Here is a 14182-nt window from a genome sequence, read left to right as displayed (position 1 = left end):
CAGCTAAGATCAGATAGAGGTAATTATTTCAACAGAAATGAAAATATATCATGTTGTTTCTACCAGAAAAATCAATGTGCTTTATTTCCTGAACAAAAATAGGACACTGATTGGAGAAACTCTATAGCAACAGTGAATCCAACTCTGCAGTGCACTGCTCATGCAAAACTTCTCATTGCCCCTGGTGGCTGTGCAAGGATTACAAAATGGAAAGTAGGATGCCTTTGTCTTGTGGTCTGGAACACAAGGAAGGATGGGTGAGAAAAAACACCCTAAAGATGATGTGTTCTGCGTACATGCATGAGGACAGCCTGTTGGTTTTACATCTTATACTCTTAGCAATATTCTCATATTAGATTTCTATCAGTTCTCTGCTCAAGTTCAAAGAAATTTCTTCCTACGTAAGTCCAGCGTTAACATCTCTTCCATGCCAGAAAGGAAGTACCAGCTTCCAGCATAAAACAGCGGACAGCGAGCATCAGGCAAAGACGTACATTTATCCTCTCACTGATGCTGTTTGCACAGCTGAGAACAGCAGCTGCAGGGTTGGTTCTCTGTGGACCTTCGGAAGCTGAGGAAGGATTTGCTGCACCCCTCCTTGGGCTCCTAGCCTGTACTCAGAGATCACGGAGTTGGACGTGCAAATGCCCAAATGAAGGAGCTGCGGCCTACGCAGAGCCTGTGCCCTTAATGCCGCGACACAGCGAGCACTGAGCAGAGCGCTGGCTGCAACCCTGCCCTGTTCACGGAGAGCCCCCCGCCCCCGCTCTGACAGGATGTGATGGGGAGGAAGGCTCAACTTCTTCTCCCACAGGCTCATGCTGCGTGGCCCTTAGCAGTTACAAGGAAAACTCTGCACTGTTCACTGTCTGGCTGTAGTTTGCAAGGAACCTAGCTGCTAGAATAATAAAATACACCTCTAATCATATTTGGACGTATTTGTGAAAAGAAACTTTTCAAAAGTTTAGAGTTTGGGCAAATGTTCACATCATTTCACAGAAAGTTCAGAAGTACAACTTAGATACAAAGACTCCCACTGAATTTCTGACTTGTGCTCTAGAGCAGAACAACAGCAAACTATATGGGCTAAAGGCTCTGAAGAACCTGCAAATCACTCATGCAACAATGTCTTTCTGTCAAACCTCACCCTCATTTTGGCTGAGAGATTGGCCTGGATTTGCATTTTGCTTGCACACTACTGTACTTTTTTTTTTTTTTTTTTTTTTTCATTGTGAGGAAGAAAACCTAAAGCAAACATTGGCAAAGCCATAAATTAGCAAAACAAACAAAAAACAAAAAACACCACTCCCATCCCCCAGACAGGTCAGGAAGCAGCAAAAGCAGGCCATAACCAACACAGAACTTTAGAAGTAAGACAGAGAACTTCACAACTAAGAATGTTCTCAGTATTGCCTGGCCTGTTTGCCTACAAGTGCCACGTTATTTGTGCTTGGAGGCTGAAAGTTTAATCTGGGGCTTCCTACGAGTGAAATTACAGCTGGACTTTGAGATGTACATTCACTTACATGAACTGAGATCATACGTTTCCTTCACTGCGCACCACTAGTGAAACTGTTCTAAAATAGACAATGAAAATGAAAGCAACTAATCTTCACTACGGAAAGAGACGAGGTTAGTGAAATTCAGTCAAAATATTTCTGGTAAAAACCGTGTGTCCTTTTTTCCTCACTTCCTTTTACTCCAACAAGTACACAACCAATGAAATACAGTCAGCGATAAACACACTGCTGGTCTTCTGTTATCATAATCAATAAGAACAATTTAGAGCAGTGGTAACCTCTCCATGCATACTCCCATTGTCCCATGGGATCAATATAATTCAGTATCACAGCTGGCTGGTGAAAAATAATGAGATTATGATAACAAAAAGGGAAGCTTTTCAAATTTTTTTTCCGGTATATGCCAAAACATACACCTTTCAGACTGTTTCTGAAGAATGAAACAAATATTTAAGAACATTGTATTTTGTATACAAATACATATATATGTAAAGTTTAGTAGTAGTTTATATATCTACATCTGCAGTGATTTCTTGTAAGTTATTTCATTCTTCATGAATACGGTATTTATTTCCCTTAAAAAATGACCGTAAGATTTAACATATCCATACTTAGAAAGGGGCTATACATATTTTAAAATGTATCAATTTTCCCAAACATTTTCCATGAAGAGAACTGCTATTTGCAAAAGTCTTGGTTTTGTTTGATAGCAGTACGTGTGTATTTATGGCTAAAATTCATCTAAGGGTGTACATCAGATTAAAATGCATACACTTATGTTAAAAAAGCAAAATTCTCCTAATAGTCTCTATAGTTCTATAGCACTCTATTCTACAGTTCTATTACTGAAACCGAAAAACCAGAATCTAAGTTTCTGCCTTCTTTCCTGCTACTCCTGGAGCCCATCGTGAGCAATGGCAGTAAGCTACGCATCTCCAATTCCTCAACTCTATTTCCAGTGAACACCACTTGCTATCCAGTTGTCAACAGTGGTGGCAAAGATTCTTGTGGCTGCAATCAAGTACCTCAACAGGCCATCTGGCTTTAGCAGCTACTCTTCTGGTAGCACAGAATCAAGTAAGGTCTACATTAAAAGCAGCTATAAAACACAGTATCAATCCAAACTATGAGCCATTGAGCACTGTTTATGCAGTAGTTGAGGGGATGCAGGAAGACTGTATACATTTACAAAGGGAATGAAGATCATTATCCCTTCTACAGTATACATAGGAACGCTCACATTTTACCTACAATGCTGATAACAGTTACACTTTCACCTGCTCACTAGTTTAATAGATGGATTATACATGAATCTTACCTGGGAGGAAATGAGATGTCCAGTTCATACAATCTATCCTTAAAGACTGACAGCTCTCTGTCGAATTCTAAAAGCTATAAAAGAGAGAAACAAATGCATTCACTCTTTAATGTTGAACTGAAACAATTTAAAAACATGACATTATAGAAAACAAAATAAACAGAGATTGATTATACAGTCTGAGCTTGTGTTCCTCAGATAACAGTTTCCAAAACTTAGTGCAAAACACCGAATTCTGCTCTGATATATAGAAAGTTAATTGAGAAAAGCGTACAGAACATCCATCCCAGCGAAACGCACAACACTGGCTCTTTACATCAGTGTCTTATACGTGCACTTAGCATGTTAGGATGGCAAATTAGAAAAAAAAATATTAGCAATCTTTTCAGAGATAAACCAGGCTAGCATTAAAAGAGTACAGCAAGCTGATATGCTAATCAGCCCACAAAAATGCCAGCAGGAGTATCACGTTACTTTATATTATCTTCAGCTCAGATAAGAAGGTATAACAAATACAAGGATGTGCAAATCACTCTTCCTAAGCAAAGACAAGCAGCATTTTTGTACACTAATTTTGGGTGGTGCACGTCAGATAGCAGAAAAAAGGAGATGTAACAACAGGTAAAATGTGTTCCCAGAAAGCAGGCAAGATGCAGAAGTGGAAGCGGATATTGAACAGACATGTTCATAAGCCTAGAGTTAATATCCCATGTAAATATTAATCCTTGCCAAATCTGCTTTCCCTTGACCACAACAGAGAAAATAAACATCTGTAGTCTTTTGTTCATAAACACGAACCCACTCATAACAAGTCAATGATAGCAGTCTGTGCTAAACCATTAACTGTTCTGATGAACACAAGCGACCTTATTTCAGAACCACGGCTGGTGTGAAGTCTGACGTCCAAGTGAATAAGAGAGTTAAAAAACAAAAAGCTCATAATCTGCAGCATTACTGGCCGTTGTTCCAAGTGTCACTTTCTATTTTGACAAGCATGTCATCAAAACAGTATCCTGTATGAAGGGGTGTTTGTCCACTGTTCATTAATCACGTCCCATCTCACAGCTGTGCTGATACCGCTGTATGAATAGCAGAGGTTCCCAAAGAAATTAGATTGCGTCCCTCTTTCCCCTCTGCCACCTCATAAATCATTCCTGAAATGTGCAATTAGCAGCTACTTGTACACATTAATTATCTGTGGGAAGGGCAGCTACCTGAACCACCTGCACTGCTGATTAGCTACCTCGCCATGGCCCACCCGCGTTCTTCCATTTCTAGTTGCTGTGCTGCTTTATGTACACACTTCCACACGTGGGTACAAAATAATGGGCAGCTTCCCCTATTTCACTGCATCTGAAACTAAGACCCGAGATGGAATGCTGGCACAGACTTTGAATACAAATAACTGCAATTAATTTGTATATATTTTGACACCTATCAAACCCAACTATTTAAAAGTTTGGATAAATACTATAAAATACCTGGAAGCTTGCATCTCATGTACTTGTCTACTTAGCAATATGTTCAACGCCAAAAAAGTTGGGATTCAGCCATTACTTTGCAGTGTAATCTCAACACATTTAAGGAAAAAATGATTCCTCATGCATGCTTCTAGATTGCAATCCGTTATTTAAGTCCGGATAGACAGATGTGTAGCCACTACATATTAACATCTGTTTTTACAGCCAGCTTTTATATATATATATATTTTATATATATATATATATTTATATATATATATATATATATTTATATATATATATATATATAATTTCCCCACTTATTTAATTATCTGCCCAACATGAACCTGGCATGGGAAAAAAAAAAAAATCTACCATCCACTAAAAACTTATTTGAAGCACGTGGCTATTAAAGTAATACAAAGACATTTTTCCTGCTCCTTCCAAATAAAATGATCAGAGCAGGAAGGTTAAGCACCAGAAAAAGAAGGCTATTTCTGAAGTGTGAAAATGGCAAGAACTGAATAAAAGAACAACGATCCATAGAACGCAGCCATATAGAATTACTCATGAGAATTCCAAGACGTTACATACAAGCACTGAACTCTCACACCAGTTCACGCTTTCAAAACTTTAAACATTCATATTGTTTTTGCTATGATTATATTTGCAAATTAAGTGAAGGCCAGCATTCAGAGGTTGAGTGTTCAGACACGCATCATCCAGAAAGCTTCTGATGTGTTTGCCTGCTGCAGCTGCTTGTTTAGTTGTGCTGTGCTACGCAGATGAGCTGCTGACACTGGTGACAGAGCGGACAGATAACAAGAACAAGACTATATTGTGTGCTGCACTCATCAGGCCCCCCAAGTTTTCCCAGGTAAAAGGAAATAACTGAACCAGTAATGACAAAGCCAAAAACTCATTATGACCTCGCTGAGAGTCCAAACCCTACTGGGTGCCCAGAAGCACATGAACAGGGAGGGAAAGCTGCCCTTTGTTGGCAATGCATCTCCACGTGTAAAACGGACACATATTTTGAATGGAGTGAATTATTTGAACAATGTATTATTTCTTGCTATATTTGAATCGTTACTTAATTTCAACAAAGCATTTATTCTGTCCTAGGTATTAAGTGATAAGTTACAATATCTGTAACCATCTGCACAAACGTGCCCACAAATCACGTATCTGACGTGATACGTGATGACGTATCTGATTATTCTCATGAAAGGAAGTGGCAAGTTCCTCATGTGTTCAGGATACTGCAATGAGAAATCAGGTAAGAGCTCTTCTTTGTTTACCTGGTACCACCACAGACTGTGGGGGAGCCTAGAGCAAGAAATGATCAAAATCTGAGTTACACATTTTGAGAAAACTCCCGTTCATTTTTCAGTAGATAGGCATGCTCTGACCATCACTTTTTTGTATTTGCACCTTGGTTCTCATTCAAGTCCGTGATCACAAAATGAAAGATCACTGGTGAAAAAAACAACTAGGTCTTATCACAATTACAGAAGCTACTTTCCAACTCAACTTAGTAAGAGAAAGAATGGGACTTGATACAGGAACCATCTCATTACATTTGCTTTATGGCAGCTACGTGGATGCCTGGAGCCTCTGAGCACTACAGATAATTTATGAAAATTAATATATGCAACCTGATATTGAAAAGCAGTTAGAACTTCACAGGGCAGCATCTTTATTTTTGAAGCATATGCCACCATCTTTTAAAAAATTATCTCGAGCATATTCTATTCATGGATATTTACAGCACAAACTTCTCACTTATTTACATATTGTATATTACTCAGCATTGTGAATGTTACTGCTGTAACAGTAAGCAGGAATATGTCAGTTCACACTAAATGATTTAGAAATGACAAAGAAATTCAGTTTAAAGCTGAAAATCAATATATTGTTCTATTTAATTTACTCATTACAAGATCATCTTTGAGAAGCAAACCTTAAATATACCCCATGATATTCTGGGATAATTTGAGCAATTACAAAGAAATTTTAAAGTGCTGTGGCTGAAAGTTAATTCCAGAAATATGTCACAGACAGTACAGAAGACTTTTTTTTCCCCTCCTAAAAAAGGAATTTCACCAACGTACCTGTACATATTGTGTAACAAGGATCACGTAAGGGCTGCTTTAAGCACTGAGTCGCTGATACTATGTTGTGATGCTATAGTGCAACAGAAAATACAGCAATAATAGCGGGGTGGCAAAGTCTTTGTCTGCAGTAAAAGCCCAAATGCAGCAGCCGAGGCACAGAAACAGAGAAAGAAATTTTGCTTACCTTTGGAAGACCTCAGATATGCAGCGACCTCCAGTAAGATATCCTCACCTCCACTGCCAGCCCTTAAATGAGGTCTGGAAGGGGTGGATCCTGGCTCCAGCCCTTCAGGTCACTCAGCAGCACTGCATGCAGCTGAGCTCCCCTGGGCTGGCCCTGCCTCCCACCAGGTGCTCCATCACTGCTTCAGGCCGTGACTTTGCATTTCTGCTACATATACATGCAAATATACTTGGTCTACAATGTGCAGTGACTATCCTCTGCAATTTTTCCAAAGGAGAATGCCATCCTTACTTACATACATGTAAGTAATGCGACTATAGACAGCTTGTACCCTGTCAGACAGAGACTGTATACCTGGGTGAATACAGCCATGCAGTGGGATTATGAATGCACACAGAACACATCCATTGGTCTGCAACTGAGAAAAAAATTGCAGGGCAGAATATTATTTAAAAAACAGATTAAATTTATTGATGGGATTTTGCAGTTTGAAGTTATATACTTCTGTTCTGTATGCTTCATAAGCCAAATCCTTCAGACAGCTTCTATACACAAGCTCCTGCTGACTCAAATAGGAAATGACTTGCTATCAGTGAAGTTCTTTGCAAAGAATTACAGAATGACTGCAATTGCACTAAAGAGTATTTGCTATTTTGTTAGAGGAGAATTAGCAACCCTTACAGCTGTTGCCTGTATCAGCTGCAGCGTCTAACACTGTGCTGTTTTTCTATCTGCTTGTAAAGACTGCTGAAGAGTTTTGTTCTTTCTCTCCCTTCTTGTCAACAAGCACTATCATGGAACATTCACTTACTCCCTGGAGCCCACGGTCCCTGTAATTGTTGGCGCTGTGTGTGGGAAGCAGCGTGAGTTTTAGCTGAAGATAACGTTTATCTGCAACACTAAATTTGGATATTATTCTGCTCTACAATAACCAAAGGATTATAGCGGACTTTAGCCGGTGTAGAAATCAAAGTAATTTTGCTTGCTTCAGTTTAAAACAACACAGCACTCAGGAAAGGTCAATGTCCATCGGTGTACTGCAATGGGCCACCTTGGCTAAAACCACACAAGTATGAACCCTTTAAGGCAGGGCATCTTAATTCAGTCATTGGAGTAGAACAATAGCAATTACTCATCAAGACCTACAGACCAAAGTCAGAGCGTTGTTAGATCAGAAGGTGATATTAGCAGCATTTATCAAACCCATCTGCAGGGCTCACCAGAGAATTCACAGCTGTGAAAGGAAAATGAAGTTTCAGACCAAGGAAAGGAGATGAGCATACAGAAATGGCCTCAGAGAATTAAAATATATGGGCACCGGTCACTGTAAACTCCTTCACCAGTCTTGTACACAGCCCTCTTCTTCTGAAAGACTCTGGAAATGCAGTAATTTAATTTGGCTTTCCAGTTGAGAAAAATATTTAGAGCCTGATTCAGCAATAGACTGATTTACAAACAAGGATCTGGGAAATACGGATCCCTCCCACCTATCTAAGACAACGTTACATACAACTCTGCTCTGGTCTGACTTTAAGCTGCTCTTAAAATCAGGGTCCCACAGGGCCTGGCAGGGATGGCTGCTGTCACACTGCTGTGCACTGGCCCCATCCTGCCGGGGAGCTGCATGGCCCAGCAGTACCTTCTCCACATGGTGCTCAGTGCTGGGCAGGGCACTGCACTCTGCAGGGGATGTGCCTGGGACATGGGGCTGCAGCGAGTGGAAAAGGCTCTGGAACAAGCAGTCCCATTACTCCGTGCCATGCAGTACTTCTCTCTCTGCAGGACATTTAGTGACCCGCTGGTCCTGTGACCGACACACGCATTGACACCAATCTGGACAGTGCCATCAAGCTTTTCTGATGATGTGCACCTTCAGCTCCCCAGTGATACACTTCCATTCTCCTAACGACCTGTGTGGAGATCCTGGGTCTAACCACTCTGGCTTCAGGTTGAAACAACCAACTCCAAGGGCAGTCTCCTGCCACTGCCACCAGAGACAAGCAGCTGAGGCCAAGTCTTACCGGGGGATATTTTTGTTGTTTTAACAAAACTAATTCAGAAGTATGTTCTTCAGGCAATTGGTTCTCAATGAGGAAACTGCAGCTATGTGCATGCAAAGAAGTAACCACCTGGTTCAGAAGCTGCAGCACTTTTATACGGTTGGCTGCAAACTCACTGTGCAGCATTCACCCTGTGAGCCTTCTACTGTTGACAGCATTGCCATCCACAGCCCGGGGGCTCCTGTCCCACCCGCTCTGCGTTGTACACACTGCTCACTGAGCCTCCTTTGCAGCGCTGAGGAAGAGCCCTGGCATATGAAGCTCTATGTGGTCGCTCGCTGACTGCAGACACTGTAACTCCATCATAAAAGGCCACGACTCCATCATGTCAGGCATGACTTGCCCTTGGTGAAGCCACGTTGGTTACCATCAATCACCCAGTCTTTATTTTCCATGTGCTTTAGTAGGGCCTTCAGGAGGATCTGCTCCATGATCTTGCCTGGCAGAGAAGTGAGACTGACTGGCTTGTGGCTCCCTGGATCTTTTTTTCCCCTTCTTGAAAATGGGGTTATTTTCCCATTTCCAAACAGTGGGAACTCCACCAGACTGCCATAACATTCCAAATATGATGAATAGTGGCTTGGCAACTTCATCTGCCAATTCCCTCAGAACCCATGGATTGGTCCCGCAGAATTCAGCGGAGATTGGTGTCCCTGCCTGTGGCAGGGAGTTGGAACTCGGTGATCATCTGGGTCCCTTCCAACCCAAATCATTCTATGATTCTATGACTTATGTACTGTCAGGTTCTTTAGGTGGTCTCAAAGCTGATCTTAATTTATAGCAGGCAGATCTACTTTCTCCAAGTTCTTACCATTGCTTTCTGCAAATTGGGTGGTGTGGCTAGAACTTCTAACAGTGAAGACCAAGGCAAAGATGTAACTGAGCACCTCAGCTTTCTCTGTATCCCTCATGACCAGGTCTCCAGCTTCCTTCTGGAGAGGGCCCACATCCTCCCTAAACTTTTTATCACTGATATACCAATAGAATTTCTTCTCATTCCCCTTTATGTCCCTGTCTAGATTTAATTCTGTCTGGGTTTTAGCTTTTCTAACCCAATCTTTACAATCCTCCCAGGTAACCTGTTCCTGCTTCCACTCCCTACAGACTCTCTTTTCAAGCTTAAGTCCAGGAGCTCCTTGCTGATCCACGGAGGACTCCTGGCACTCCTGCCTGCCTTCTTTTTCCCCAGGACGTACTGCTTCTGGGCTTGAAGGAGATGATTCTTGAATACCAACCAGCTTTCTTCAGCCCCTCTTTCCCCCAGGGCTTTCTCCCATGTCACCCTGCCAAGCAGCTCCCTCAAGAGCTCAAAGTCTGCTCTCCTGAAATCCAGAGTAGCAAGCCTGCTGCACACCCTCTCTGATACCCTAAGGATTTTGAACGCCACCATTCTGTGGTCACTGCAGCCAAGGCTGCCCTTGAGCTTCACGTTACTCACCAGGCCCTCCTCACTGGTGAGGACAAGGTCCAGCACAGCACCTTTCCTCATGAGTTTCATTACTACTTGGAAGAGGAAGTTATCACCAACACATTCCAGGAACCTCTCCGACTTCTGGTGCACTGCTGTGTTGTCTCTCCAACAGGTGCTGGGGTGGTTGAAGTCCCCCATGAGGACCATGTTTGGTAACTGTGAAGCTGCTCCTATCTGTTTATAAAGGGTCTCATCCACTTGGTCCTCTTGATCAGGCAGCCTATAGCAGATCCCCACTACAGTGTCATCTTCCCCTGCCTTCCCTTTAACCTTAACCCATAAGCTGTCAGCAACTCGTCTATCCCCAGGTGGAGCTCCATGGACTCCAGGCGGTCTCTGATGTAGAGGAAACACTCTCTCCCTTCATCCTCTGCCTGTCTTTCCTAAAGAGTTTATCCCCATCTATTCCTACATTCCAGTCACAAGAATCATCCCACCATGTCTCAGTGATGCCAATGACATCACAGCCCCATAGATATACACAAGCCCGCAACTCAAAGAATCACAGAATGGCTTGGGTTGGAAGGGACCTCAAGGATCACCAACTTCCAACCCCGTGCTGCAGGTAGGGCTGCCATCCTCCATATCTAATACCAGCCCAGGCTGCCCAGGGCCCCATCCAACCTGGCCTTGAACATCTCCAGGGATGGATGGGACATTCACAACCTCTCTGGGCAGGCTGTTCCAGCACCTCACCACTCTCTTGGTAAAGAACTTGGTAAAGAGCTCCTCCTGTTTGTTTTCCATGCTCCGTGCACTTGAGTTAGGCTCCCACTGAGGCTGATTTACCAATTAAAGTTTTCCCCTTATCCTGTACTGCCTCACTGGCCTATGATCCTGTTTCAGGCACAGGGCATCTATTACCACTATCGGCCTCAAAGTGTAATGGTTGAGGATCCCCTTCTCCAGCAACTCTAGTTTAAAGCCCTCCTGATTAAATTGGAAAGCTTGCTGCCAAAGATGGTCTTCCGCTAGTCTGACAGATGAACCCCATCCTACCCTGAGAAGAGCAGAATTCTCAAAATTAGTTCCATGACATAAGTAGCCAAAGCTCTGCTCACAACACCACTCCTTCAGCCATTTCTTGCTTTTCTTAATTCTGTCAGTCCTTCCACTCCCCACTCCTCTAATGTGGAGGCTTGATGAGAAGACTACCTGTGCTCCCATGTTCTTCACTGCTGCTCCCAGCTCCTTGTAGTTCCTCTTGATATTCTTCAGGTTTCTGACAGCTGTGCCACTGGTGCCTACGTGAAACAACAGCAGTGGGATAGTAGTCTGTGGAACATGCAAGGTCTGGCAGCTTCTGTCATGTCCTTGATGCAGGCCCCTGACAAGCAGCAGACTTCTCTAGACAGCAGTCCAGGGTGACAAATGGGTGCCTCTGCACCCCTCTGGAGGGAATCACCACTATCACCTATCACTTATTCTAAGTTGCAGCAGTTGTTATGCAATGAGGAGCAGGTCTGCCTGCTTTGCTCAGTTCAGATTATTTAGTCGCTATTGTTTCTTCTTCCTTCTCAGCCTGGAGAACCAGGCAGAGTCACCTCAGGCTTTCAGACAGACTTTTTCCTCTTCTGGCAATTTGCCATTTCCCACCACTGTTTCTTTCCCCTCCAACTGGATATGCCACTGGGGGAGTTTGGGGATGTTTGGCCCCGGACTGTGGATTCAATGCAGGCTGCAAGTAAGTCTGGCTGACCCTATCTCTGCTTTCCTGATAGCACACAGCTTTTTGACTGTCTTCTGCAGGTCAGTCAACTGTTGTAGGAGGTCCTCCACCTGAGCACATCTAACACAGGTGAGTTTGCCACTCACCTCTGCTCCAGAAGAAAGGTCCAAACACTTCCCACAGACAACAGCCTGCACAGGTGCTTCTTCCTTTAGAAGCTCTGTCTGAGTGGAGACACTGGTCATGATCACGGTAGGTGGTGGGTTCCCCCCAGCCAGTCAACCTAGCACATCCAGTCTGACTCACGCGTGTAGTCTGCATTTACATGTATGTTTGTTAGTGAGAAGAATTTATAGATGCTATTCCGTCTCTGCAGTGTATCCAATCTGTGCGTCAACTAAGCACTACCTTGAGCAAATGCCATTACAAGCATGTTTTTTGAATAAAGGAGAGCATTATTTTTATGAAAATCAGGCATCTCAGATGACTTAACTAAAAGAGACAGTTTCAGGATGCATAGGATTTCTTTATGATCAGACCTAGGGAACAATGATCCTAAGCAATCAATTTCCTTCCTTTATCCTAATTTGCCCTTATACATCATATTCAGGATTTTATCTGGACAGGGGCTGGTTGGCTCAGTGGATAAACCTCTGCCTTTTCACCTCTGGGATCATGGTTCAAGTCAAACCCTGATGAAATGCACTTGATCGTCCTAATCTAGTTCTTAGTGGACAGTATTCCCATTATCTTTAAAAGGGTCAGAGCCAAGGCCATTGGGAAGAGTGCATTGTGCTATATCTTGTCTGCTGATTAATACATTTTCAGTGATGCCAGATCCTTAACCTTCACGAGCACACATATTCTCACAAAAAGCTTAATAAAGCTCCCTCATGGACTAACCTTTTCTTCTCAATGCCTATATCCTTTCAGATCTCTCAAGAACATTAAAATAAAAAACACAAAGAAATACTCATCATCTAAAAGTATGTTTGCCTCAAACGTTTGCAAAAACACCCCTAAGCTAATTAGCATAATAACAGATCACTTTAAATCATTACTTGGCATAGGGAGAACAAGACCTTTATAACTCAATCCATTTTTAGAGCACGTTGCAATTTTCTTCCTATATTGTATCATATAGTCAAAACCAAATAGACACACAGAATAAAAGGGATCTACCCTCAAAGACTGATTATGCTGTTCAGAACACAGACATTGAATAAAGATGGTACTCATAACAGAAATTTACTCTTCAGGATCACTGAAGGATATCTGTCCAACAATAACAACATGAAACCCTTTGCTTTTTTTTTTTTTCATCATAACAACAAATAAGGTAAGAAGTGAAACCACTTCCAAATATGTAGTCTGGAGATCACCGTGCTTTCCTGCACAATTATCTTGAATCTATGATTCTATGATTCTAATCTGTTATGGAATTAATGTTGATAAGAACAACAGTGTCCCTTGAACTATCTAACTACTCAGGAGATACTGAACCATGGGCAGCTTCAGACTAACTTCTTGCACCTCCAGGTAGCAGAGGCAGGGAAGCAGCTGGCACAAAGGACTGCTAAGGCAGGCATCCCGGTCAGAGCTGAAGCCATCAGCAGAGAACAGGCCACCTGCCCAGAAGCAAGAAGGAAGCAGGGAATATCAGTGTAAGCACAGCTACGTAATTAATCACCAGGTTCCATGAACATCAACAGACAAAGCAGATTGTGACTTTAGTGGAAATAACATCTGGTCTAACTCTTAAGAAAATAAATTAATTGATCACTTTCACTGCAAAGTAATGATCAAAATCTCAAGGAAAATATGTTAGTTTCCATCTAGACTGATTCTTTAATATGTTTAATATGAAATATATGAACGTATGACCCATTTCTCATTTCTGATCGTGATTAAAGATTATAAAATGATTCCTAATTATTTAATCATTCTCCTGCAGCCATTAAGAGGTTTTAAGTTCTTATCCAGTATTTATTTAACTGAATACTGAAGACACAGCATTTAACTCACAGAATCACAGAATTGCAGTGGATGGAAGGGACCTCAAGAAATCACTGAGTACAACTCCCTGCTAGAGCAGATACACCACAACAGGTCACACAGGCAGGCACTGAGCCGGGTCCTGAATATCTCCATAGAAAGAAACTCTACAAGCTCTCTGGGCAACCTTCCCATAAAGAAGTTCTTCCATGTCTGTACTGAACTTCCTATGTTCAAGTTTTAGGCCACTGCTCCTTGTCCTATCGCTGCACACCACCGATAAGAGCCCAGCCCCGTCCAATTGCCTCCCATCTTTAGATATTTATGAACATTTTTCAGATTGCCCCTCAGTCTTCTTATCCCCAGGCTGAACAGACCAAGGTTACTC

General features: G+C 42.3%; 1 protein-coding gene across 4 annotated transcripts in view; it reads right to left on the bottom strand.

The window, feature by feature from the left end:
• Positions 1 to 14182, bottom strand: part of INPP5A (inositol polyphosphate-5-phosphatase A) — a 252334-nt gene that overhangs the window by 20507 nt on the left and 217645 nt on the right. For all 4 annotated transcript variants that reach the window (XM_085229728.1, XM_085229729.1, XM_085229726.1 and 1 more), the window contains exon 12: positions 2839 to 2912. In XM_085229728.1, coding sequence (XP_085085854.1) covers positions 2839 to 2912 — 74 coding nt within the window. The remainder of the gene's footprint in view (positions 1 to 2838; positions 2913 to 14182) is intronic.

The sequence above is a fragment of the Meleagris gallopavo genome, chromosome 8 (genome assembly GCF_905368555.1).
Source record: "Meleagris gallopavo chromosome 8, MGAL_WU_HG_1.1, whole genome shotgun sequence".
NCBI lineage: Eukaryota > Metazoa > Chordata > Aves > Galliformes > Phasianidae > Meleagris > Meleagris gallopavo.
Note: the sequence above shows the minus strand (reverse complement) of the source record. Positions and strands in the feature narration are given on the sequence as shown.